Here is a 25,927-nt window from a genome sequence, read left to right as displayed (position 1 = left end):
GCTAAAACGATTTTGTAAATTGCAGAGAACTGGACGATGAAATCTCTGCAGATTTAGAAGATGACGTACGTATCTATTATACATGACTGACACGATGAGAAAAGTCTTTATTTATAGTTTTATTGAACGATGACTTCACACTTGTGGTTCCTGTAGGAGGAAGTAACGGAGGACGACATCGAGGACTCGTTTAAGTCGATGTTCGCTCAGCTGGCAGGAGAGGTACGACGTGAAACCACGCCCACCTTTTTAAGGTGGAGAAAGTAAAGTGAAGGAAGTTGTTCTTACTTGGATTTAAGACTCACAAACTTGTCCTCTGCCGTCTTTTTTTCAGGACATGGAGATTTCCATCCGTGAGCTCAAGACCATTCTGAACAGAGTCGTGACCCGCCGTGAGTTTCTGTGTTTGTATACTGAACGTGTCCGTCATACTGTATCAGAGTGAACACCAGCCCATCTCTGCACGGCCATGTTTCTCTTTTTCAGACAAAGATCTGAAGACGGACGGGTTCAGCACAGAATCCTGTCGGACCATGGTCAACCTGATGAATGTATCCTCTGAAGTGGAGACACTTCCTGTCTCTCTTTAAAGCAAAAAGACTGAATGTTATCCTGCAGGGTCTCGTGACTGCGTGCGTTTCCCTCCTTAACACTGACATCTCAGAAAGACGGGAGCGCTCGTTTAGGAATGGTGGAGTTTCAGCTCCTCTGGAACAAGATCCGAAAGTGGCTGGTAAGTGTGAGGGGACTCAAGTCGAAGGATATGAGAGGAACTTTTTCCTGATTTCCTGTCTTTGCCTCTCAGATCATTTTTCGACAGTTCGAGCTCGACAAATCTGGAGCCATGAGCTCGTATGAGATGCGTCTGGCTGTGGAGGCAGCAGGTATACTTGTTGTAAACGCCACCTTTGTTTACTGTACACACGCTCACTGCTGAGTAACCAATCCTTCCCTGATATTCTCCCTGTGCAGGTTTTAAACTGAACAACAGACTGAACCAGGTTCTGGTCGCACGCTACGCAGAAAACGAGATGATCGACTTTGACAACTTCATCTGCTGCTTGGTGAAGCTTGAAGCCATGTTCAGTGAGTATTGTGAGGAAGGGAGCGTCACACACAATGTGTGTACTTTGGCGCCCTCTGCTGACGAACTGTGGCCACTTTTTCCTCAACAGGGTCTTTCCAGCAGATGGACCGGGAGGGATCCGGCGAGGTGGAGATGAACATCACAGAGGTGAGTCCTGACAGCTCTTTCATTTCCAACATGTCTGCAGGTTATCTAACAGCCCCGCTTTGTGTTGTTAGTGGCTTTACCTGACCATGTGCGGCTGAAGAGGACCGTCTTCACCGGAGAAGCTCTGCTGACCCCTCGCCCGCAGCCTCATAGAGCCGTTAGTCCTTGAACACATCCCACCTCAGCGTACCTAGAGTAACCAAACATCTGTCTCACCGAGGACGAGTCCAAGCCAAGAGTCGCCCCTCGAAATGTTCAAAACTATGCAAACGTCCCGTAAGAAGCCGCCGCTGTGCGACCCAAACCTGCGATCTGAGGAGCAGCATGAGTCTGTGCATGACGTGAACCGTGAGCTGTGATGTCACCTCATTTTAATTTAGCTTTCCATGTGACAGTCTACTGCTTTACTAATAAAGAGTTTCACCGTTAATCTGTTAAATTTAGAAGAACAAAACCACAAAGAAGAAGTCTGTTGCTGTTAAAAGTTGGACTGTCGCTCTGCGTTTGATCGGCACGTCAGGACAAACAAAAAGTTTTAATCCAGTTTAAGATAATCCTGATTTGTTAATTCACTTGACATTTACGTGATTACACTGCTCAAAGAGTAAATTGATTTGAATATCAGTTAAAATGTGGCGATGGTTAAAAGGATTATTCTGTCAGGTTGTAACAGAAAAGCAGCTGCCTGACAATCCAATAAAGAGGAACTTTATTCTTGTAAATTCAAATCCCCCTCAAGGTGGCGCTAACACTCCTGTTAGCTTTTATTTCTCACCAGTAGGTGGCAGTACAGACTACTTTAAACGATGGCATGTGTTTGTGATGTTCTGATCGTTCTTATATCACACCATCTTCTTGTTCGAGCCGCAGCTAAACGTTTAGTTTGTTATTTTGCACTAAGATCGTAGTTTTGAGACGTCGTCGCCTCACGTCAGAGATCTGCTTGTTTATCCACTGCAGGGAAGACATGACACTGAACGCCTCAGACACGAAACCATGTGATGGGATAGTTTCTGAAAATGTGCCAGTCGTGTGTTCGGTGTTGTGAATGTATGTTGTGCCTTTAATAAATATCTCCCTCGTTCATTGGCTCGTCCTTTGTCTTCTTAACATGAACTTCACCTGCCTTTAGGTGACCCGTGCTGCAGGGTCATGTTTGCTGTCAAAAGAGAGAGAGAGAGAGGCCCGGGCAAATGTCAAACATGTTGACAGCAGCTTTAGTCCCATCACATTCATCAACCACAGCACACTGTTAAAGATAGACGATAACTGGAGCTTTTAAAGTTTAATGGAGACAAGCACAATGAAAAAACAAATCATGATATCAAACAAACGAGCTAGCTATGGCTAACACTTTGGAGTAATCTCCATCCATGCTCCGTAGCTGCGTGGGGACAGGAACCTTAATCCTGGTCCCCGTCGGGTTCCCGCTGTCCTCGAGAAGAACGACATTGTTCGAGTCGAAGCGTGGACTCATGCGGTCTCCGGGCATCTTCTGTCCGACGATCAACGCTTTCTTTTTCTGCCCTTTGATGGCGAGCAGCACTTTGTCTCCGACTTTGCCCACTCCGTTCTTGGTGTAGACGTGGATCACTCGCGGCGCTCGGTGGTACGGCATGTTTCCCAGGGTGCTGTTGTCCACCACGCGCACTCGACTCATTTTCTGAATGGCTGCCGAGACGGCGGATAAACTGCAGAGACAAAAACCCCCCCCCAAACAAACATGTCATCCTCAGCTGCAAGAAGAACACACAATGTTCATCCCAGTACTCATCAGAAAACAGTCCTGCAGGAAATATAAAACACACCTTTAATCATAAATTAATGCATTAATGATTCTCTAATTCTGTTCCTCGTATATATATATATATATACACACACACACACACACACATACACACATACATACATATACACACACACGAAGAACAGAATTAGAGAATCATTAATGCATTAATTTATGATTAAAGAGGAGATTTTCTGTTTTCAGTTCCTTCACCTGCAGAGCATTTCTTCTTCGTCTGTTTTATCAAACATGTCTCACCTGAAGCTCCTCTGATGAACCACAGAGGAGGACTCGACCAGGAGCCCGATGAAAGGTTTGGAAAGCTGGTGAAGAAGAGCCATGACTGAAGACAACTACAACAGAGAATAAAACTACAAGTTATACCAAAGAAGAAAACTACAAGTCAACAACAGAGAATAAAACTACAAGTTATACCAAAGAAGAAAACTACAAGTCAACAACAGAGAATAAAACTACAAGTTATACCAAAGAAGAAAACTACAAGTCAACAACAAAGAAGAAAACTACAAGTCAACAACAGAGAAGAAAACTACAAGTCAACAACAGAGAATAAAACTACAAGTCAACAACAGAGAAGAAAACTACAAGTCAACAACAAAGAAAAAAACTACAAGTCAACAACAGAGAATAAAACTACAAGTCAACAACAGAGAAGAAAACTACAAGTCAACAACAGAGAAGAAAACTACAAGTCAACAACAGAGAAGAAAACTACAAGTCAACAACAGAGAGACACAAACATGGTTAGCAGCAGGCTATGGTTGGTCTAAAATCAGACCCAAATAACCGTGTGTGTGTGAAGCATGTTCCGAATAACAAAATCTTGCACTAACTTTACAATTGAGCTCGATTAAGTCGAATAAATCACCTTTTTTTCCAACCCCCGTTACCTTCCTGACATGCTTTCACGCCAATGTCAAACTCCGGTTATGACGTCATCTAAACGCGACAACACTTGAATTTTATAAATCTATTATTTGCTTAAACAAACAGATGAAACATGTTTCCGTGTTTTTAAAATCGCTTATCACGTTTAATATTTAAATAAAATGAATCGTTTTAACCCGCAGACGGATAAAAAATGCATTCAGGTGATGTCGGAATAATCGGAAATTTGACTGTCCCATTTCCGCCAGCAACAGGGAAAGTCTGTTTTTTTATGTTTATTTGTAACATATAATGTGTATAATTATACATTGACTCATTTTTTTACGATATAATAAGAAAAGAAAGAGACACCACACCTCCCAGAAATTAGAGATTTACTAGATGTCACAAATTATTCCACTGTTATAATAGTTTTATGGCAGTTTTCTAATCTTTAAAACCAACATTTCTTCAATTAGATAAATGTATCTTTTAAGTTACAAAAGTTTTAGTTCAGTTCTTAAATCTGCTGCTGTTATTCCATCACTTTTAATCTTTTTTGGACCAACATAAATGTTGATTTGATGGTAGAACAACAACAACAATTTTATTATTTCACGTATTGAATGTCAGTGTTTGACTCTTGTGAATGTAAATCAGATTCTCTGAACTCTAACTTAATCATGTAAATACGGTATTATCATCCTCCTGATCTGATATAAATCTATGCTCACTGCTTCATGTAAATATTGTAAAAAAAAATAATAAAAAAATCTATTCAATGTTTAACATAGAGAACATATTCTTCCAGTGTCAAATTGGCCAGTAAAGCTGATCTTGGTTCATTGCTGCAGTAGAGATTGACAACATTAGTACTGGGTGTCGTGATGAACTATAATAACCTGTAAAAGGCGTCGACGTTGTTTTCTACTACGATGAAAAAGCTCCTGAACGATCTCCGCTTTACACTTTGAATGGTATATTTCAAAACTCCGAGGAGCACGGGAACGCTGCATCGTCTGAGCGGAGGCTTCGAAGGCGTCGTAGTCCATCTGCGTCACAACGTGTGACCTTTAAGCACTGTCGGAAAAAATCGGAAACTTTATTTTAAACGCCGCTTTAAACTGTCTGACAACAGCCTTCTCATTCAGGCGACATTTACATATTAAACACAAAAAGATGTAGAAAAATTATTATGTTTTAACTATCTTTAATAATGTTAATCTGTATCATTATTTTTTAAGTATTTTTCATGATGTGAATCTGTATGATTATTTTGTAACTATTTTTAATAATGTTTATCTGTATTATTATTTTGAACTGTTTTTAATATTGTTAATCTGTAATATTATGTTTAATACTGTTAATCTGTATTCATGTATATTTTAAACTATTTTTAATAATGTTAATCTACATTATTATCATTATTTTAAATAATGTTTATCTGTATTATTATTCTTAACTAAAAGCTCGACTTGGGACAAGTGTCGTAAACTAGGCTTGGCTAAAAACACGATGATGCATACGATGTGTGTGTATCTGTCCCCTAGTCAAATAAAAATAACAATTCAAATAAACTTTTAAATAAAAAAAACTTGAGGCACAGTACTCAAGTACAGTACTGAGGCAGGAACTATCGTGACACACATCGTGACTTTTATTTCCGTATTTTTTTTTTTTTTACTCTCCATTAAACACTATTTACCTTTCACTGTGTTCGCGTTAACAAATAGATTTGAGAATTCCGAGCATCCGAGTGTGCTCGTGAACGCAGCGTGAGTCTTCAGTTGGACTGGTCGGGTTAGCGTAGCTGTTGTAGTTTTTGGACTCGGCTGACAGACGTAACAGAATCGGCTTAAAGTTGTCTGTCATTTCACACAGCTCACCCGTTTGTCAGAGCAGCTCCACGCCTTGCGGTCCCCTCGGCAGGTTCAATGAATCCTTCTTACATATTGTGGGACTAAAAGCTGCTCTGAGTCGTCTCCACCTGTTATTCACTACGTCAACGGCGCAGCTGCTATGCTAGCTCTTGTTAGCTAATCGTGCAAGTTTCTCCCCCCTGCTGCGCATTATAGTAAGGTAAGCTGCTTTTTTTATTGTTATTAACTTCGTATTTATCGCTGTTTTTAGTGACCAACGTGTTTACTTGTTCTCCGTAGTTTGCATCTTCTCTGGTAAACTTGAATGGTTGTTTTTCAGAACAATAAATATGTTAATCAATTCCGTTATCAGAGGACTTTCAAGGGGACATCTTGTAAAAAAATAAAAAATAAATCTGGTCAGTCTTCAGACCCGTAAAATGTGAAATAAAACCCACCAAGTCTTAACAACACTGAGACAAACGCTGTGTTTCAAATCTGCTCTCCTTGTGACGTCACTGTGGGATTCTGAGGGAGGGGGGGGGGATCCCCCTCAAGAATTTAAATGGGTGTGGACTCTTAAATGTTCCTTCAATTAATGTATTTTTGTGTTTTCATGGCAGAGGAATTCATCTCACAAGAGCAGCAACAGCGAACGCACAACGCCGAGATGAGACGCACGCTCTTTCACGTTTTTTAACTCGTAAGCGGAAACGTACCGAGATGACACGCATCACTCAAACAACCTCGTCCTTCAGTTTCACATTTAAACACTTAAGAGGAAGGATTATGAATGCAGAGAAAGATAAAGACGTCCCTGAATCTGCGAGCTTTATCTAATCAGACAGCTGACGTGTTTGAGGTCTGAGATTCAGATTGAGTCTTTTTGAGACTCCTCCAGAGAAGCGTCACAGAATCGGTGATTCCTAACATATCTCAGCAGTCTAACAATAGTGTAGTTGTGCCACGCTGCAGTGAGAGACTCGACAGTAGCAGAGAGGTTAAAGTGTGCTGACATGAGTCTCATTTTGGACAGCTTGACGGTGTCAGCGATTGCTCGATGTGTGTTTCTTTGTGCATTTCCTGCAGAAGGATTGACGTGCACGTCAACGAGGAGGCCGCAACATCGGTAAAGAAGAAGTGACACACCTTTTTTTTTTTTTTCAAGTTGCTGCCATAGAAAAGAAAAGAGCATCAGAAAGCGAGACTTGACCATTCGTGATCGGAGTCCTGTTTTTAGTGTGTGGCATCGATCCATATTACATTTTAGAAACTGATTTGTTTCCGTCACAAACCGGCTGCTTGTGCAGAGCGATGCCTCATCATTTATTGATCAGAAGAGACTCCAGCTCGTCATCTCGCTTTAAAGCCGCGAAAACAAAGAGATCATTTCAGGAGGACCGCTCCGGACCCTCTCCTGACCCGGCTGTTCTCACAGCGGGCAGATTATACCTGTCCGACAGGAGGGGGGGGGAGTAATCCTCATTATTATTATTATTATTTTTATTATTATTATTATTGTGTGACTACGACTTAAAGCTTAAATTTGACCTGCTGCGACTTTAAATGTTATTTATTTCTTATTGTTTTCCCTTTGCTTTGTGAAGAGGTGTTAAAACATTAGATCCCTTTCATGGAGATAACATAAACCCATCAGAGCACTGATTAAGACCTCGTGTTGTGCCACTGATTTAAATGACTCACTCAGCAGTTTTTTTATCAGACGGCCTCCACTTTGACAAGCTGTCTGTCTAAAGTTGTCAGATCTCGTCCTCTCTATTGTTGAATTTATCTCAGCATCAATACTTTGTCCAATCCTGACTCATGGAGTGGGAGTCATTTGTGGTCTCCTGCGTTTTCCCCTCTTTACTTCCTCTTTCTTTTTTTCTTCTCTTACATGTTGTGACAAGATCAGGAAACCACGCCGCACATCATGTGACGACATCACAATCAGTGTCAAATCAAAGCTCGTGCAAGCAGAAGTCGTCAATGATTCACAGACTAATATTGACGAGACACGTGTGTCAGTCGTGTCGGAGAATTGACACCTGGTCTGATAACAAGGTGACGCATTAATCGGGTCTGTGAATTCACTCGTGGTGGATCAACAATGAAACATGCTGGCCACATCGCCAAGACGAGATCCAGACGTTTTATTTAAGGTCGAATATTTGAAGGTGAAGACGGCTGGACGGGAAACAAACTCCACGTCTGTGTCGAAAAAAAGAAACGGCTCCATAAGTTTGAACCACAACTTGTTAATAATACATTTTAAATATTAAGCGTGTTTCTTTATCTGGATTATAAGATTTTGTAAAAGAGCTTAACAAAAACTGTTGGCTCAGATTAGAGTCCCTCCTCCTCCTCAGCTCACTTTTCTTTAGTGGTGAAGACGAGGTGGAGCACGTCGAGTCTGTTGCTCAACAGCCTGATCCGAAGCCTCGCCAAATACTCCACTAATGACAATAAAAGGAACGATGTGTCACAAAGTTAGGGGAGAACAAGCTGATTTAAATGCATCAGTTCTGCAGTGTGTGTGTGTGTGTGTGTTTGTGTGTGTGTGTTGTTGTTGACTGTAGATGGAAAGCGTTAGCGGTGTGCAGCTTTAGAGTCGTGCATTCGGAGCGACGCACCCTGAACGGTATAACTGGTTGCATCTTTCTGAATATGCGAGGAACATGTGGCTGCTTGCATGGACACACACACACACACACACACACACACACACACACACACACACACGTTGACTCTTTGCTGTGATATTGTTTGTCTTCATAAAACACCTCGTGTCATGTCAGACGCACCGCGTTGTTTTTCCTGATTCAGCGAGAGAGCAAACAGCCGACATGAGATACTCTCTGCCTCTCCGTCCTCTTTTTTTCTTTAATGTTTATTTTTATTTTGAGTGTGTGTGTGTGTGTGTGTGTGTGTGTGTGTGTGTGTGTGTGTGTGTGTGTGTGTGTGTGTGTGTGTGTGTGTGTGTGTGTGTGTGTGTGTGTGTGTGTGTGTGTGTGTGTGTGTGTGTGTGTGTGTGTGTGTGTGTGTGTGTGTGTGTGTGTGTGTGTGTGTGTGTGTGTGTGTGCCTGGCTGATGGTGCCATGGCAACCATCATCAGGTGGAAAGGTGGCACAGTGTTCCTGTTCAGCTGAGTCATGCTTTGATCCCACCGTGCTGTTGCACACGTCAACGGTTTTTTATGCGTTCATATTTTCCCCCGTGTCTCCAAGATGAAAAATCCTGCACATTTATTTTCTGTATCTAAAGGTCAATACGTCACACTTTCATTAGCACCACAGATGAACAACGTGGGGGCCTGTTCGGCTCTGATCATGCATGCACTCAATTATGGATCATATGCTGCCATTGATCGGACAAATGCACCAATAAATGTAGTACACAGACGACTCCAAGCAAGTAAATGTGTCTGTTTATCCTTAATGGTTTGACTGGTTGGCTTTCATAACGTCACACACTTTGGTGAGAGAAACTGAATGCAAACAGAACTTCTGTTTGTTTACTTCAAAATGACAACAGAGGAACTTTGACAAAGACAAACAGCGAGCAGGAAAAATATAAAAAACAAAGGATGAAAGTTAAAACTGGCGATATGACACCATTCTGCGGTGAGGACTGGTCGTCTCTCAGCAGGAAGGTTAGGGGTTCGATCCCCAGCTCCTGCAGCTACATGTCCACTTACACATAACCCCGAATAGTTTCGGTCGCGGTCAGTGAAGGGGAGGAGTCATTTTACCCAGCAGCCTCGACCGTCAGCGTGAGAACGTGTCGGTGTGAAAGCGCCTCAGAAGACGAGCTGATGAGGAAGCATGACCTCGTTGTGCCGTGTTTCTCTGAGTCTCACAGTCGACACAGAAGAATGATTTAGCTTATTTCACGTTTCCTGAAGCTTTAAAGGTCGTCGTCTGGCCTCGCCTGAGAAGCTGAGCGAGTACTCGACCTGCGTGGTTTTCCTTCGACACCATGAGGCGGGCTTACTATGCCACGGATAACATCTGAACTGGCTGTTTTTGAACGCCCTCTCCAAGGTGTCGGTGTTGAATGTTAAACAGTCTGAGTCGTGGCCCTGGGTCCAGGATGTGCGGCGGTCTTGTTGAAGGCACGGGGGAGGGGCGGGGGGGGGTATGTTGTGTCCTCCTTGGGTTGAGACCGGTCCATTTGAACCCTGCATCTCTATCGGCTTATTGTTCGGCTCTGGCTGCGTCCCTCTCCACTGATGTCACAGCATTCCAGTTAGCGGATAAATGAGTTAGTGTTAGGGCAGATGAGCAGCATCGCGAGTGCTGCTGCTAGGAGTGGGTCAAAGGGCAAAAGTATAACAGTGCAACTGTGCAAACACCTCCGCGCCCTCTCTAACCTTTGAGTGAGTTAACTGTGTTTGTATCTGTTCAGTCAGGAGGAATCATTTATCCTTTATACTGCAGAAACTTAAAGACTGGACTCAGTGGAAATCGAAGGGTTGCTCCAGATGTTCAGTGTGAAACTGCTGTTTGGGACCGAACATCTACAGACTGTGAGGACAAATCCCTGAGCGCAGCTCTTTTTGAAATCAGTACAAAGTTGAACTGAGCGCAACGAGCAGCACGCAAAGGGGTTTTAAAAACCAGGAACAGAAAGTGGACAATCATTCAAGACAGAGACGGGCTTCAGATGTCATACATGTGGTCGAGATGCAGCACGCGTCTAATGACACAGCAGAAATCACATCATATGGCAGTCAGCCCTCATCGCATTTATTCTCAGCAGCACGTCCTCGTCGAATGTCTTCATCGATGAGGACACGGATTAAAAGGATTAGCCTGAAATCATCAGAAGATGCAGATTAGATGCATCTTAAAGACGGTTCCAAATATTCAAGGAAAGAGCGGGTGCAGAGTAAACTTTTTCTGCCGATCTCCTCTGAGGCAGACATCAACATAACCCCCCCCCGTTCTGAGCCCGTTATGGGAATCACTGGTCTAACTAATGCAACAGATCCTCTTAAAAAGTACAGCGAGCTTGATCCTGCAGCGGTAATAATGATTGTGCGTCTGTCTCATCCTGTCAGGTTGTCAGCATGCTGCAGTGAGTAATGTACAGAGTGTTGATCTTGACGATGGCCATCTGGGGCGTGCAAGGATGCACCGATTCCCAAAGCTGCCCGACGAAGCCGCCCTCCCACAACGACTCCAAGGACTTCTGTTACTCGGCCCGAATACGCAGCACCGTGCTCCAGGGCCTGCCCTTCGGAGGCGTGCCCACTGTCCTCGCCCTCGACTTTATGTGCTTCCTGGTAAGTTCTTCTGCTCGTATTCAGGTTGTTTTGATAAGCAGCACGTTCCTGCAGAGTGTTGCCATCGTAAGGACATGAAGTCCAGTCCTCCGCAACACTGGCGTTCCGGTTTTCCTCGTAGCCGTCAGCGTTGATGCAACATTTCCAGGAAGGTGTTTTTCAAGGATAAACACTGCAGAGGAGTTGTGACTTCTTGTTCACCAGCTCTCTGTAATGTAAACAAGCAACTACAAGTGTTAACAGCCTCTTTTTCTTTTTTCTTCCTTCTAGATGCTGCTGGTTGTTTTCTCCTTCTTGAGAAAAGTGGCCTGGGACTACGGGCGCCTGGCTCTGGTGACGGACGCTGACAGGTAACAACGACCTCAGAAAGACCTCCTGTAAGGCGCCATAGAAAGTTACAACACCGACCGCTGCCGTGTGTTCGCACTGAATAAAAAGTATATTTTAATATTCCCACCTGAAACCTCCCGGAGTTTTTCCACATACTTTGTGTTAACTGGTCCAAAACAACCGAAGTCGTCCGGATCCCTGTAACACGGTTTGACATCTCAAAGAATTGATCGTGATGAGACCAAAGAGGACTGTTCACTCCGGATGCTCCATGTTTGATTCGAGACGCAGATGTCACATGACTGTTCTCCAGACGGCGGTCTGTGTCAGCAGTTTCTCTGTCAGTGGAAACACAGCCCTCTCACATCGGTCTCCTCACTTTGAGACAAACCGAACGATGTGTGAACCGAGGCCAGGACCAGTCTTTGTCTCCGTCACTGATTTATTATATTATGCTTGACATGTTACTGATTCTCCTCCCCCGCTTTATAATGAGGTGAAAGAAGAGGACTGGGGAAGTGAAAGACATTTTTATCTGTGAACCCTGGAAAGTCCATGACCCAGTGCTCCATCACCTACATCCCCCTGCTGTGTCTGAGTGATGTTGCAGCTTCGATGTTTTTGCAGCTGCATGTGAGCAGAGCCGGGGGGGGGGGCATGAGACACTTCAGTAACAGACAGGAAGTGTAGTGTCTCATGACAGCAGATGAGCGTCTGATTACTGGAACATCTGCTAAGTGAATGTGAAACCTCAAAATGATTGGCCATCAAATTGGTCACGAGTTTGATTTTTTTTCTTTTGTTCATCTTTCAAAGGTCATGATTTCATGGCGACACAAATGAACAGATTTAGTGCTAACAAATAATCAATTGTATCGCAGGAAGTGTTTAATTTAAACGTGTAGAAGACGTGAGAAATGGTCATCACAACATTTTCCGTGGAAAAAGTGGAGATTCGTCAGGTCGAAGACAAACTGGATCAATCGCCTCCGATGCTTTTAAGGCATCGAACAGACGTGTGGCTCGACTTTCAATGTTTGATGTGTTCTCCACTTTGATGCAGATATCCGTTTACAGAGATGAATAAATCATGGTCAGATTACGCCACGCGAGCCGCGGTGTCGACTCGGCTCCACCTGCTTTTGCTTTCCATAGAGATCGTCTCTCCTGCATCCTCTAAAAAACCTGCTGGCGCGTGATTGGGCGATACAGCTCGGACCTCTAGTGTGCCACAATGTGAAAACTAAAACACTTCCCCACAGTACGTGGAATCAGAAAAAATGTTTGGGTGTTTATTGAACGTTGCAGCTAAAAGAATCAACATATTACACGTTTAAAATGGAAAACCACAGATATCAGCAGCCTCCACGTGTGTGTGTGTGTGTGTGTGGTGGAATAAGCTCGTCTGGTTTCCTGAAGCAGAACTCTTAAAGGGCCGGTAGGAACATTTCATCTCAACAGCTTTGTTTTGCTTCTCCTTTCACCAGACGAATGGATCAGCGGTACAGTCGCCTGGATGATCGGGAATAGTAGGTTCTCTCTCCGTATTGTAGACTCACTAACTTTCTCTTCTCTCCACCCCGTCTCTGTAGTTGAGCTAACTCATAACTCTCGTCCTATCTGGCCAGGCCGCTGTGGGTTTCAGCCTGTTTTCACTCCTGATGGTTCTGTGTTTTTCCTCCAGGCGTTTCCCAGTATCAGCCTCCTAATCATTCTGTACGGCTCTCATGTCTGCTGTTGGGTGTCTCTGTCCTCTGTCACTGTCCTAATCAGATCTGTGTGTGCTAATCTGTGTATTGACCTCCTTTTATCAAGCGTGGACTTCTTCTCTGTGAGTGCGTCGAATGAGCCGGGCAGGCAGGATCCTTACAGGGAGAGGTAATTCTCCCCTGATGGTAGCTCATAGACAGGCCCTAACATGGGAGCGCCTTACGTTTCCTGTCTGCTAGAGCTGAGCCCTTCCTCCTCCTCCTTACAGGAATGTGAGAGGAGCACTGACGCTGGATTACAGCCGCAGGCGCTCTCATCATTCAATTAGACGTCTCTTAGATCCCTCGGTGACGTCGTACTTTATGAAGTATCGAGCGTTGAATCAATGTTGGATTGGAGTCTGGGTCCTCCTCGTATCTTCTCCTAGTTATGTGTTAAACCGACCTGACATGACCTAACTTATGTCATACTCTGGTGTTATCTCAAGGAGAACCTGAGATGACGCAGCACTCTCTCTCTCTCTCTGTGATTGTTCTCTTCCTGTAGAGCTCAGCCTCCTAACTTTTTCCTTCTGACCGTGGCGGTGTTTTCAACCTGTGTGAAAGTAGGCTTTCCTCTGCATGAGATGTGGCTGCAGAGATTCTCCCCGCGCGGTTCAACGGTTAACCGACACAAATCCTGTGTCAAGCCCACACAGGGTGAAGCAGGGGTGAATCTCTTCAGTCTCATTTCAGGGCGTTTTTTTTGTTCCGTGGTGTCAACTTGTCCATACTGATGGTAATCCCCGAGTCATGAGTCACGAAGAACGAACATCCCTTCAGGTTGTTTGCTCATATCGGTGTTTGTGTTGTCTCTGCACAGCGTGGCCTCGGCTCTGACATCAGACACACCAGAGCGCTACGAGCGGCTTACCTCAGTTTCCAGCTCGGTCGACATCGACCAGAGAGATACGGTGAGTCTCCCGCTGTTTAAACATCTTCTCATGCAGATTCAAAAAGTCTACGACAAACTGTTCAAACACTTTCTCTGTTTTTTTAAGGGCTTCTGCTCCTGGCTGACCGCCATCTTCCGCATCAAGTGAGTCGACCTGCTCGCAGCTTAAAGAACACAAAAGCATCTGTGGAGCCCTTCTTCTTCTTCTTCTTCTTCTTGTTTTAAATTGTTTGTTTCTGTGTAATCGTGCAGGGATGAAGAGATCAGGGAGAAGTGTGGCGAGGATGCAGTACACTACTTGTCCTTTCAGAGACACATCATTGGCCTGCTGGTCGTGGTCGGCGTGCTCTCTGTGGGCATCGTCCTCCCCGTTAACTTCTCAGGAAACCTACTTGGTGAGTGTGTTGGAAACGACCACCTGAGGTTCCTTTTGTGAAGAAAGAAGTGAAGAAAAGTATCAGACGTGTCACTGAAGGATCTCGGAGTAGAATCCCCGACCTTCCAGTTAGTTGACGACTGACTCTACATATTCAGCCGCCGCCGCCGCCCAAACGATTAATTTTGCCAGCAAATGATATCGGACGACATTAGCATATCCACTGATCATCGCATCGGCTAATTTTATCTGAGATATACGTAGATATTTCATTTGCGTTTAATTGTGTTACAATAACAGTTCTCTTTCTGGCTGTCACCAGTAGAGGGCGCTATACGGATTACAACAGGCGTTATCACGATGAGCGAGCGTCTTGTCCTCATTATTGATCTTTTCCAGATTTCAAATATCGTTGTTATTCCCTCCCTTTGAACTCAAGTTTGTCTTGGCGTGCGTCCTGCACCTGCAGCGAGCGTCCTGAAAGGAAGAAAGTTTGAAGTGTTGTTTTTTCTTCCTTTGCAGAAAATAATGCCTACAGTTTTGGGCGGACCACTATAGCAAATCTGGATGCAGAGTGAGTTCTTCTTCTTCTTTTTTTCAATTGGTCGCAATAATTAAATGTATTAAATCTGACCCTTTCTAATGCTGCCTCTTTGTTTTCTCAGTAATGCGCTACTGTGGCTGCACACCATCTTTGCATTTCTCTACCTGTTACTGACAGTGTACAGCATGCGACGGCACACTTCCAAGATGCACTACAAGGAGGATGACCTGGTGGGTGGCACGGCTGAGTCATGTGCTTCTTACTCAAAGATCTGAACGTGCTCGTGTCTAATTCTGTCTTCATTTCCGTGCAGGTGAAACGCACTTTATTTGTCAATGGAATCTCCAAATATGCAGAGGAGACTGAGATAAAGCAGCACTTTGAGTAAGTCACGATCAGTCGTATCGTCACTCTACACATAATGTCTGAGCAGCAGTTAACTAGTGTTAAGGTATGAGAGCCGTGTCCTGTCCTGTTAAAAAGCAGCTGATGGCCTGAATCAGACAACGACAGGCCTGCGTGTGTAATTGTCCATAATGGAAGCCAGATGAGTGAGATTATGCAAGTCATGTGTCAGGATGGTCAAAGACTGAGGAGTGGGTGTTTGCATCACTTTCCCACTTAGAACAAACAGAACTAACCCACATGTTGTGTTTCCTCCGGTGTGGGAAAAATAGATTCTGTGTTAAAGTACCAAAAAATCACAACACGTCGATGTTTTCTTTTTTTTTTTTTGGGTCATTTTTGAGCAGATTCAGCACACAGTGGGTTTACATTGAACGGGAGTTGAGCATGTTTTTGTGCCATTTAAAGCGTAAACGTTTTTAGGTTTCTGAAGATAGTTACAAGGACTTCTCCTGGATATGTTTACATGCACAAACACAGAAACTCTGGATATTCAAGTCCACATAAACGCACTCAATGTAGTCGAGATACGTCGTCCTATTTAAACACACTAAGCTGAGTCCTGCATGTTTCCCTGTCTTTGACCTCGTGGCTCTCGCACCTTCTGTTTACAGGCAGGCGTATGAAAACTGTGTCGTACTGGAAGCTCGGATCTGTTACAACGTGGCCCGGCTGATGTATCTCAACTCTGAAAGGTAAAAGTGTTTGAACCGACGTGTGTGTGTCTGGCTGCAGGGATGAGCTCGCTCTGACGTTCAGCTGATGTTTTGCATGCAGGAAGAAGACCGAGCGCAGCAAGAAATTCTTCCTTGACCTGCACGCCAAAGAGCACATCACAACCATGATCAATCCGAAGCCCTGCGGACACCTTTGTTGTTGCATCATCAAAGGCTGCGAGCAGGTCAGACTCGTCCTATCAGTGCTTTATCTGAAAACAGCGTGTTCACAAGCTCACGCTGCACTGCAGATTTTTAAAGGGAAACATGAACGTACACTGCTCCTCCTCTTTCATGTCTGCCTGTACTGTTGGATGAGCATTCCTGGCATGCATCAAGAGTAACGCTGTGTGTGTGTGTGTGTGTGTGTGTGTGTGTGTGTGTGTGTGTGTGTGTGTGTGTGTGTGTGTGTGTGTGTGTGTGTGTGTGTGTGTGTGTGTGTGTGTGTGTGTGTGTGTGTGTGTGTGTGTGTGTGTGTGTGTGTGTGTGTGTGTGTGTGTGTGTGTGTGTGTGTGTGTGTGTGTGTGTGATAACTGGTCAGATGAGGAAAAACAGATTAGTTTAATTAAATGGAACTTTTTCTTGTGGTTCATTTCTGTGACGGGAAATGTCTCGAACCATCTTAATAACAAACTGATGAACACTGATTATCTCTCAATTAAGATTTTTTTTTTTTCTGAGGTTTCATTTTGAAATTTTTGATAAGCAAATTCTTGATTGATTAGTTGATGAATCTTCAAAGCTCACTGACTAGAAGGTCCCATGATGTCAAACTCTAAAGACTCAAAATACCACTCAGATAAAAATGATTAGAAACTCGCCCCCCAAAAAAGTTCTCCTGAAGCGATTATTATTTATTATTATTATATACACTCAACAAAAATATAAACGCAACACTTTTGTTTTTGCTCCCATTTGTCATGAGATGGACTCAAAGATCTAAAATTCATTCCAGATACACAATATTACCATTTCTCTCAAACATTGTTCATAAATCTGTCTAAATGTGTGATAGTGAGCACTTTTGCTTTGCTGAGACAATCCATCCCACCTCACAGGTGTGCCACATCAAGATGCTCATCAGACACCATGATTAGTGCACAGGTGTACCTTATACTGCCCACAATAAAAGGCCACTCTGAAATGTGCAGTTTTGTCTCACAGCAAAATGCCACAGATGGCGCAAGCATTGAGGGAGCGTGCAATTGGCATGCTGACAGCAGGAATGTCAACCAGATCTGTTGCTCGGGCATTGAATGTTCATTTCTCCACCATAAGCCGTCTCCAAAGGCGTTTCAGAGAATATGGCAGTACATCCAACCGGCCTCACAACCGCAGACCACGTGTAACCACACCAGCCCAGGACCTCCACATCCAGCAGGTTCACCTCCAAGATCGTCTGAGACCAGCTACTCAGACAGCTGCTGAAACAATTGGTTTGCATAACCAAAGAATTTCTGCACAAACTGTCAGAAACCGTCTCAGGGAAGCTCAACTGCATGCTCGTCGTCCTCATCGGGGTCTTAACCTGACTCCAGATCGTCGCCGTAACAGACTTGAGTGGGCAAATGCTCACATTCGATGGCGTCTGGCACGTTGGAGAGGTGTTCTCTTCACGGATGAATCTCGGTTTACATTGTTCAGGGCAGATGGCAGACAGCGTGTGTGGCGTCGTGTGGGTGAGCGCTTTGCTGATGTCAATGTTGTGGATCGAGTGGCCCATGGTGGTGGTGGGGTTATGGTATGGGCAGGCATCTGTTATGGACGAAGAACACAGGTGCATTTTATTGATGGCATTTTGAATGCACAGAGATACCGTGATGAGATCCTGAGGCCCATTGTTGTGCCATACATCCATGAACATCACCTCATGTTTCAGCAAGATAATGCACGGCCCCATGTTGCAAGGATCTGTACACAATTCTTGGAAGCTGAAAATGTCCCAGTTCTTGCATGGCCAGCATACTCACCGGACATGTCACCCATTGAGCATGTTTGGGATGTGCTTGACCGGCGTATACGACAGCGCGTACCAGTTCCCACTAATATCCAGCAACTTCGCACAGCCATTGAAGAGGAGTGGACCAACATTCCACAGGCCACAATTGACAATCTGATAAACTCTATGCGAAGAAGATGTGTTGCACTGCATGAGGCAAATGGTGGTCACACCAGATACTGACTGGTTCTGAGTCCCCAGACCCTCAATAAAGCAAAAACTGCACATTTCAGGGTGGCCTTTTATTGTGGACAGTCTAAGGTACACCTATGCACTAATCATGGTGTCTGATGAGCATCTTGATGTGGCACACCTGTGAGGTGGGATGGATTGTCTCAGCAAAGCAAAAGTGCTCACTATCACACATTTAGACAGATTTATGAACAATGTTTGAGAGAAATGGTAATATTGTGTATCTGGAATGAATTTTAGATCTTTGAGTCCATCTCATGACAAATGGGAGCAAAAACAAAAGTGTTGCGTTTATATTTTTGTTGAGTATATTACTTTAAATCTGCGAGCTGTTTTTTCAAACTAGCAGTTTCCCACATGCCCTCCTGACTGGAGATCATTTTTCAAGCTGTAACCTCCGGTGTTGAAAAATGAAGCCAACGCAGGGGTGCAAAATCCTGCAGTTCATCGAGTGACCAGTCTGCTGAGTTCAGGAACCTGCTCACACCTTTGACGTCACGCAGAAATGTTCCTACTGAGCCGACATCGGAGTGAAAAAATGGGCAGTTTGTGTAAAAACATCTTAAATGTCAGGAGATCTAAATCTAAGGGATACGAGAAATTAGAAACACAGTAAAACTCAAAACAAACAGGAGAGACTCAGTTTTCCGTGTCCTCCACAGGAAGAAGCCGTGAGCTACTACACCAAGCTGGAGTCCCAACTCAAAGATGACTACAGGAAGGAGAGGGAAAAGGTGAACAGGAAGCCGTTGGGAATGGCCTTCGTCACCTTTCAGAACGAGTCCATCACCGCGATGTGAGTTGGGAAGTTTGTGAATCCCTGATGTTGGAGTTGGTTTTGCCAGAGTCTGATGTTGTTGATATTTTCTTTCAGCATCCTAAAAGACTTTAACGCCTGTAAGTGTCAGGGCTGTCAGTGTCGCCGGGAGCCCAAGAGCTCGCCGTTCAGCGCCAAGCTGCACACGCATAACTGGACCGTCGGCTACGCCCCGGATCCACAAAATGTCTACTGGTAAGAACCTTCAGTGTTCAAGCTGCTGGTTACGCAACTTCTGGAGTTCAGAGGGTGGATCCTTTGTGGCTCTTCATTCACACACCCGAAGGATTCAACAAACACAGACTTGTCGATTTATAAAGCTCTTCCTGTCGTCCACTTTATAATCCAGTTTTTAAAGCGGCGGTGTCGTTTTACAGGCCAGCTGTGTCCATAACTGCAGGTCATCGCCCAGCGTCCGTCTAACCGCTGCATAACCTTTATCCAACAGGGAGCATCTGTCAGTGGGCGGAGTCTCCTGGTGGCTCCGCTGCTTGATCATCAACATCGTCCTCTTCCTCCTCCTCTTCTTCCTCACCACCCCCGCCATCATCATCTCCACGATGGACAAGTTCAACGTCACCAAACCCGTGGAGTATCTCAATGTGAGCGTGAAACATGTGAAACCTGCTGAGGTCCAAACGCACCAACAGAAGAGTTAGCTGTCTGCTCCCTCTCAAGCTCTAAGTCACAAATTAGAAAAAAGTCCAGCTCCGTGCAGTTTTAATCTGTCCACATAAGCATGAAGAGACTCTTGTTCACGTTTATTGTGAGTCCAGGCTTTAAAAAATAATGTTGAAAACAAAACTTCCTCCCTGAATAAAGCGAGCGAGGTTATCTATGAGAATCCTTCTCGTGCTCAACGCCTCCAGACTTTCTTAAAACGGCTCCTGGAAAGTTTTTTCCGCTCTAATCTGTGTCGATATTCGTGCTGGTGGTTTAGAAAGATTTTTTATTTTTTTTGCAGTGAGTCTGATTTGCGTAGAAAGTTTGCCCCACATGAATACATAATGGCTCATTCAAATAAGGGCGAGCTGCACTGTTAAAAGGAGGCTGTTTGCTCTGCAGTGGTGCATTTCACTTGCTGCTCGTGTTTCAGGAATCAGACGGTTTCTTTTTAGTCTTGAGTTTAGTGGGTGCAAAAGCTGTGCATCCTTTTTGTGCATCAAGCCCCGAGTGTTTTAAGTCCACACCTCTGCAGCCACACACACACACACACACACACACACACACACACACACAGTTTCTCAGAGTTCACTCCTCCCAATGTTTCTCTTTTCTGTCCTCTAGAATCCGATCGTCACACAGTTCTTCCCCACGCTCCTCCTGTGGTCCTTCTCCGCCTTACTTCCTACCATCGTTTACTACTCCGCTTTCTTTGAAGCCCACTGGACCCGGTATGTTTTACACTTTACATCTTTCTTTCTGCAGTCGTGTGATCAAGGTCCGTCTCTCTGATATCGTGTAAATGTTCCTTTGTGTTTGCAGGTCAGGAGAGAACAGGACCACGATGCATAAATGCTACACGTTCCTGATCTTCATGGTCTTGTTGCTGCCGTCTCTGGGACTCAGCAGGTGAAGGATTTTATTCCTGCACAGCATCACCTGAAAATGCAAAGTTATTGATTGATTAACGTCTGATCTGATTCCTCTCTCTGTGTTTGTTTCTTTGCAGTTTGGATGTTTTCTTCCGCTGGCTTTTTGACAGAAGATTCTTGGATGATGCTAAAATCAGATTTGAGTAAGTGACATAACGTTTTGGGTTTTCTTTTTTTTTTTTTTGGGATAAATGCAGCAATACTGATCTTTTCTCCTTCATGTGAATTAAGGTGTGTGTTCCTTCCTGACAACGGCGCCTTCTTTGTAAATTACGTCATTGCATCTGCATTCATCGGTAACGCCATGGACCTGCTGAGGATTCCCGGTCTGCTGATGTACATGATCCGTCTGTGCCTGGCTCGCTCTGCAGCAGAGAGGAGGAACGTCAAGAGGGTGAGTGTGTCCAATGCACGCCACGTTTAAATAAAAAAAGGGGGAATTTCTGAGGTTATTATTTAATCGAATTAATCAGATTCACATGATGCAATTATGGAATTCATTCATATCTTCCATGAACTCGTACTCTGAAATTGACAAGCTAATAAAGAAACGGAAATAAGGAAGTGGAGACTTTAATTAAACACTCAGAACACGGGATTTTAAATCAAATATATATCTATATTTTTTATCAATAGAGCATATTTTAGCACGGGAAAGGAGACGGGTTTAATATTCTGCCCTTTTGTCTTCACAGCACCAAGCCTATGAGTTCCAGTTCGGGGCAGCTTACGCCTGGATGATGTGCGTCTTCACCGTGGTCATGACCTACAGCATCACCTGTCCAATCATCGTCCCCTTTGGTGAGTTCTGTCTGTCTGCAGCGAGTGCTGAGTGCGAGGAGGCTCTGTTCTTAACACAGGAGCTTATCAGCCCCGTGTAATTGGATTACTCGCAGTAATTGTGTTGTCTGCCTTTCTGTGTGCAGGCCTGATGTACATGCTGCTGAAACACCTCGCTGACAGGTACAACATGTACTACGCCTACCTGCCGTCCAAACTGGACAAGAAGATCCACTCTGGAGCCGTCAACCAAGTGGTGGCCGCTCCTATCCTCTGTCTCTTTTGGCTTCTTTTCTTCTCCACTGTTCGCTCTGGTAAGACAAGGGCTCCCCCTACAGGCCGCTAAAGGTCACACACACAGTCTCGACTATGTTCACAGCACATCATGTGTGAGCACCTGCTGCACAGAAGATCAATCTGTTCTCTTGATTCAGGCTTCGCCGCTGCGACGTCGATGTTCACGTTCATCGTTCTGATCGTCACCATCATCATCTGCCTCTCCCACGTCTGCTTTGGACATTTTAAATATCTCAGCGCTCATAACTACAAGGTACAACGTCACCATTTCATGTGTTTAATTCATCTGCAGCTGTTTATTCACCCTGCTTGTGCTAACTGTGTTTGTCTTGTATTTTTAGATTGACAACCAGGTGGACGGGGTCGAGAACGGGCAAGCGGTGTGCACGTTCGCCTCCACCAACGCATCGGTGTGTATTCACTTTATGAGCCTGCAGATCAAACGCTGGACAAGACGTGAGACAAAGTGCTCTTGTATGAACATGGGGCTGATTCCCAAAATCTAACCGGGTAACGCTCCCAGTCGGCCCCGTTGACTCGCACGGAGCGGCGCACGAGACAAAGGAACTTCACTTTGAAAAACTTTTATTTATTCTTGTTTTGTCTGCAAGGCTTCGTTTTGGGGAAACTAAAAGATAGATAAAGCAGATCGCCACACCTTTACATAAAGACAGGTTTATCATTTCTTGTGTTTATTTAAAGAAACATCCACTGACCTTCTGGGTTTTATCAGCTCGTAATCAAACATTTTGATTATTGCTAACAACCAAAAACAACAGTTCTACTCTCTTCATGTTTAGAGAAGAAACATACCTTCAGTCGACCACAACACTAAAGTCCATAAACAAAGACTATAAAAACCAAGATGTTGGATAAAGACAGCAGGAGGATCTCACAGAGCTTTAACTTTAATCCAGCTGAGCTCTTTATGTGTGGAAGTCGTGAATCCAGTTTAAATAACGATCACATGATTAAAGATTGAGGAGAGAAGAAGACGACGTCACATCACGGATAAAAAGGAAACACAAACTAATATTTGGTCTTGTTCTCTCCTCTGCAGCAAAGCTACATCGCTCAGGTTCTCCAAGACGTGACGTCGGAGGCGGGCTCAGGCAGCGGCGAGGACGACGGCCAGGGGTCCTCGCAGGACGAGGAAATAATCAATGTGGAAAATAACCTGAATGAGGACTTCCAGTCGGGTGAGGACAGCCTCATTGATCACGAGGTGCGGAACTGACGCTGCCTAAGACTCAAACAAATCCCCCCCCCGCCCCCCCAAGTTTAGCCTGACGACTGCACTGAATCTGTGAATGAACCAGGAACCGACTCGAAAAAGTTCTCCAAAGCATCTCAGCCTCGGCGGTGGAACGTGACACTAACATAAGCACATCGTCTACTAAGGATTTAACGGATTGTTGTTCGAGGCCGCACCGAGTAACGTCTCGCAGAGGGAGTCTAATCTGATAACGCAAGGGCAGGAACCTCCTTCTGAAATATCCCAGGCACATCCCAGAATACTGCACATGGACCCGTGAGAAAAGACGATACTGCACAAATGAAGAATCTGCCTTGTCTTGTACTGGGAGGGATGTTCTGTCTGTTTTTTTTCTTAACATTATTGCACTTGAAAAAGAGAAACCTTTCCGATAAGCTCGAGTTTGACGAAGGTACTGTTGTACAGCATGCCTTCCAGTTCAAAGGGCGCGCTCCTTCGCCCTGTGTCTCTCTAACTGTCTGCACTACTTCCTCTGTAGAAGCAGCCGGTGTTGGAGGAGAATCAGAGTTTTCTACGTCACGTTACCATCTCCAATACTTTGTTCTTCCAAATCCGTGAAAGCCTTTCAAAACTGAAAAAACAAAAAGGAAAAAAAAGAAATCATCGCTACTAACACTCCTTGATGCTTCGACGCTGCAAAACGTTGGATTCTTGATAAATCCTTTTTGACATGGTATTTATTGTAAAAACGCTAGCGAGTTTGAAACGCCCCTAAACTGTGGAAGAAGATAACGTGTATATCTTGGTGCACACTACATTACTGCGTTCGGTCTCTGAGCCTTTTGTCGGGACTGCTGTCGGACTGCTGCTACTGAAGCTGCCTCCTGTAGGGGGCGACGTTTGCACGGTGGCTGCAGGAGGACCGGAGGCCAGGAGCCCGCGGATCCTTCTGTGGCGTTGCTCAGAGGTCGGAGGGAAAGGCTGTGTAGGGTTGTTGTTTTTTTTCAGTTTCAGATGATGTGTAATGTGATGGTTCTCTTTATGTTGTTCTCATTTGTATAATTTTCTTTTGATCGTATGTTTACGTCTGTATGTAGAGATTCTTTTCTTCTCATTAAGTTTCAGTTTCTGCTGACGAGCTCTCGACTCTTCAGCACACACTTTACCCAGCGTCTTTGAACGTTGTTACGTTTTCTCATTTTGCTAGTTAGCAGTTGTAGATGGCTAAAACGGGAATTGCACAACATATCACGTCTCAATGAAGGCCGCTCACGAGAAAGACACCCGGCAAATTTTGACACGAGGCAGCGAGCCCTCCGACACTAAAAAAAAAAAGAAAATGGTTGATGACGTTGACTCTGAAGGATTTATCCCCTAAAACAGAGATTTTACTGTTTCGAACATACAGTGTTGAAGTATTGAACATGTGAAAGACGTATTTGATACACTAGCAGTCCAAACAAACGGGAAGGAGCAGGATCCACCGGAAGGAGTCGGTCGCACCTTTTCTTCGTTTGGTCGTTTCCCAGCGAAGCTCTCGAACCTTTTTGAAACGTTTATGGATTAGTTCTCGCCCTCGTGTAAGAACTTCCCCCCGGAGCTTCAGACAGCGATGATGTTGAGCGCCATCTACTGGAGCTCTTCCTGAACACGGTTTATGGAGAGAAGAAATTCAAACATCCGTACTGTCCCTTTAACGTGTTCCTTCTCTCCTCTCGCCTTAATGAACTGCTACAATATGAACTTAAGAAACTTTATCATGAGCAACGACACTTTGAGCTTCCTGTTGGACGAAAAACGAAGTCGCACTACAATCCGCCACTTGGGACCAATTATTGTAATAATAAGAAACGGACGTGATATTGAGTTGCTCAGCGGTCACTTATATGATTGACAGAAGGACACGCCTCCCTGTGAGAGAGACGACGGTGAAGCTAACGTGTTTCCATCGTTTTCTCCCCGTTGATATAAAAGCGTCACGCGTTGGTTCGTTGTTTTGGTATCCACTGGGGGGGGAGGGGCTTCTCGTCGTGATAAGTCGATTTTCTCATAGTTAATACCTCTTTGTTTTTATACCTCTGAGACGGCGTGAAGTCTCTGAATGTGTTGTGTCAGAATAACAAACGTTCCCGCTCTGAGGAGATATTATTATTATTATTCATCGTCCTGTTTCGTCTAACGAGTGTTGAAACGCTGAATGTAGGATAATTCCACAACTTTTTTTTGTAAGATAAAAGTGGCTTAAGCGGCGGCGTGATGGCTGTATTCAAAACCGAAAAAGGGCAGTTCACCTGTTAACCTGAAATTTTATACGCTAACCAAACTCACTGTCGTCCTGTCCTGTCATCATTTGTCAGTCTGATGATGTCCGTCTTCTGCTACTTCCGAGTTTTAGCTTCCTCTTCATGATTTTGAGATCCTCTTCGTTAAAGTCTGTGTCGACAGCGAGACTCACTGGAAATAAAAGGATTGTTTCTCTCTCTGTGCTTCGCTCGTTTCTTCGTCACTGTCTTCATCATGTCTGGTGAAATGTCTCTCATGTGTTCACACGTGCTCTGCCTGTTTTAGTTTCACATTTTTCTAGCTCGGAGGACCAACAGTCTCGTTTTCTTCTTTTTCTTCCAAAGGGCCGTTTATAAACCGGATATTTACTGTACAGCTCCTTACTTCTCTCTTTGAAAATAAAACTGTATTTAATCAGAATGTGACCAGTAAGACTTTCATTTCAATACTCCTGTGTTTTAGTCATTTTGAGCAGCAGTATGAATCATGTAAAATAAGAAATAACACATTTAAACGCTCTCAGAACAAGTCCAGAGATGTCAAAGAAGTGCTGATCCAAAATCAGCTTTGGAAGCATTTCCGGATCTAGTTTGTACCCGAGCTAATGTGGCTAAAGCTAGCAAACTCTCACGGAGGTTTCTGTATTAAAAGTCACATTTGATGAAAAATATTCTTTAGCA

At 44.3% G+C, this 25,927-nt stretch overlaps 3 protein-coding genes across 6 annotated transcripts in view; 2 read left to right on the top strand and 1 right to left on the bottom strand.

The window, feature by feature from the left end:
* LOC306836476 (calpain-1 catalytic subunit-like) overlaps positions 1 to 2,320 on the top strand; it is an 8,191-nt gene extending 5,871 nt beyond the window's left edge. The window contains exons 14-22 of the mRNA XM_079363570.1: positions 26 to 65; positions 157 to 222; positions 335 to 392; positions 487 to 551; positions 665 to 733; positions 806 to 884; positions 973 to 1,086; positions 1,176 to 1,234; positions 1,306 to 2,320. Of these exons, the coding sequence (XP_079219696.1) occupies positions 26 to 65; positions 157 to 222; positions 335 to 392; positions 487 to 551; positions 665 to 733; positions 806 to 884; positions 973 to 1,086; positions 1,176 to 1,234; positions 1,306 to 1,332 (577 nt within the window). The 3' untranslated portion in view covers positions 1,333 to 2,320. The remainder of the gene's footprint in view (positions 1 to 25; positions 66 to 156; positions 223 to 334; positions 393 to 486; positions 552 to 664; positions 734 to 805; positions 885 to 972; positions 1,087 to 1,175; positions 1,235 to 1,305) is intronic.
* Positions 2,321 to 2,504: 184 nt separating this feature from the next.
* Positions 2,505 to 4,130, bottom strand: LOC306836409 (large ribosomal subunit protein uL14m-like). Of its 2 annotated transcripts, none has more exons than XM_079363471.1 (3): positions 3,875 to 4,130; positions 3,279 to 3,373; positions 2,505 to 2,925 (listed from the first exon to the last, which is right to left on the bottom strand). In XM_079363471.1, exons 2-3 carry the CDS (start codon positions 3,359 to 3,361, stop codon positions 2,559 to 2,561), a joined length of 450 nt encoding a protein of 149 aa, XP_079219597.1. In that variant the 5' UTR covers positions 3,362 to 3,373; positions 3,875 to 4,130; the 3' UTR covers positions 2,505 to 2,558. The 2 variants fall into 2 exon arrangements, with proteins under 2 accessions (XP_079219597.1, XP_079219596.1); XM_079363470.1 differs by having other exon boundaries at positions 3,910 to 4,130.
* Positions 3,717 to 25,667, top strand: tmem63ba (transmembrane protein 63Ba). 3 transcript variants are annotated; one of them, XM_079363468.1, is made up of 24 exons: positions 3,717 to 3,784; positions 10,830 to 11,054; positions 11,325 to 11,404; positions 12,872 to 12,913; positions 13,956 to 14,046; positions 14,134 to 14,171; positions 14,280 to 14,422; positions 14,926 to 14,977; positions 15,069 to 15,177; positions 15,261 to 15,331; positions 15,967 to 16,047; positions 16,130 to 16,253; positions 18,922 to 19,055; positions 19,134 to 19,271; positions 19,525 to 19,678; positions 20,364 to 20,470; positions 20,562 to 20,648; positions 20,749 to 20,814; positions 20,903 to 21,065; positions 21,367 to 21,472; positions 21,598 to 21,765; positions 21,886 to 22,001; positions 22,090 to 22,158; positions 22,809 to 25,667. In XM_079363468.1, exons 2-24 carry the CDS (start codon positions 10,854 to 10,856, stop codon positions 22,983 to 22,985), a joined length of 2,517 nt encoding a protein of 838 aa, XP_079219594.1. In that variant the 5' UTR covers positions 3,717 to 3,784; positions 10,830 to 10,853; the 3' UTR covers positions 22,986 to 25,667. The 3 variants fall into 3 exon arrangements, with proteins under 3 accessions (XP_079219594.1, XP_079219593.1, XP_079219595.1); XM_079363467.1 differs by lacking the exon at positions 3,717 to 3,784 and adding an exon at positions 5,649 to 5,987; XM_079363469.1 differs by lacking the exons at positions 3,717 to 3,784; positions 12,872 to 12,913 and adding an exon at positions 5,649 to 5,987.
* Positions 25,668 to 25,927: the final 260 nt, after the last annotated feature.

Source organism: Symphodus melops, assembly GCF_947650265.1.
Source record: "Symphodus melops genome assembly, chromosome: 15".
NCBI classification, from domain to species: domain Eukaryota; kingdom Metazoa; phylum Chordata; class Actinopteri; order Labriformes; family Labridae; genus Symphodus; species Symphodus melops.
This window is presented reverse-complemented; position numbering and strand designations above follow the sequence as displayed.

Excerpts from the sequence above, each read along its gene's own strand:
- tmem63ba (XM_079363468.1), top strand. The coding sequence starts at position 10,854 with ATGTACAGAGTGTTGATCTTGACGATGGCCATCTGGGGCGTGCAAGGA. Across the intron at positions 14,172-14,279 it reads ACCGCCATCTTCCGCATCAA|GGATGAAGAGATCAGGGAGA; the intron begins GTGAGTCGACCT and ends GTAATCGTGCAG. Across the intron at positions 14,423-14,925 it reads CTTCTCAGGAAACCTACTTG|AAAATAATGCCTACAGTTTT; the intron begins GTGAGTGTGTTG and ends CTTCCTTTGCAG.
- LOC306836409 (XM_079363471.1), bottom strand. The coding sequence starts at position 3,361 with ATGGCTCTTCTTCACCAGCTTTCCAAACCTTTCATCGGGCTCCTGGTC. Across the intron at positions 2,926-3,278 it reads GTTCATCAGAGGAGCTTCAG|TTTATCCGCCGTCTCGGCAG; the intron begins GTGAGACATGTT and ends TTGTCTCTGCAG.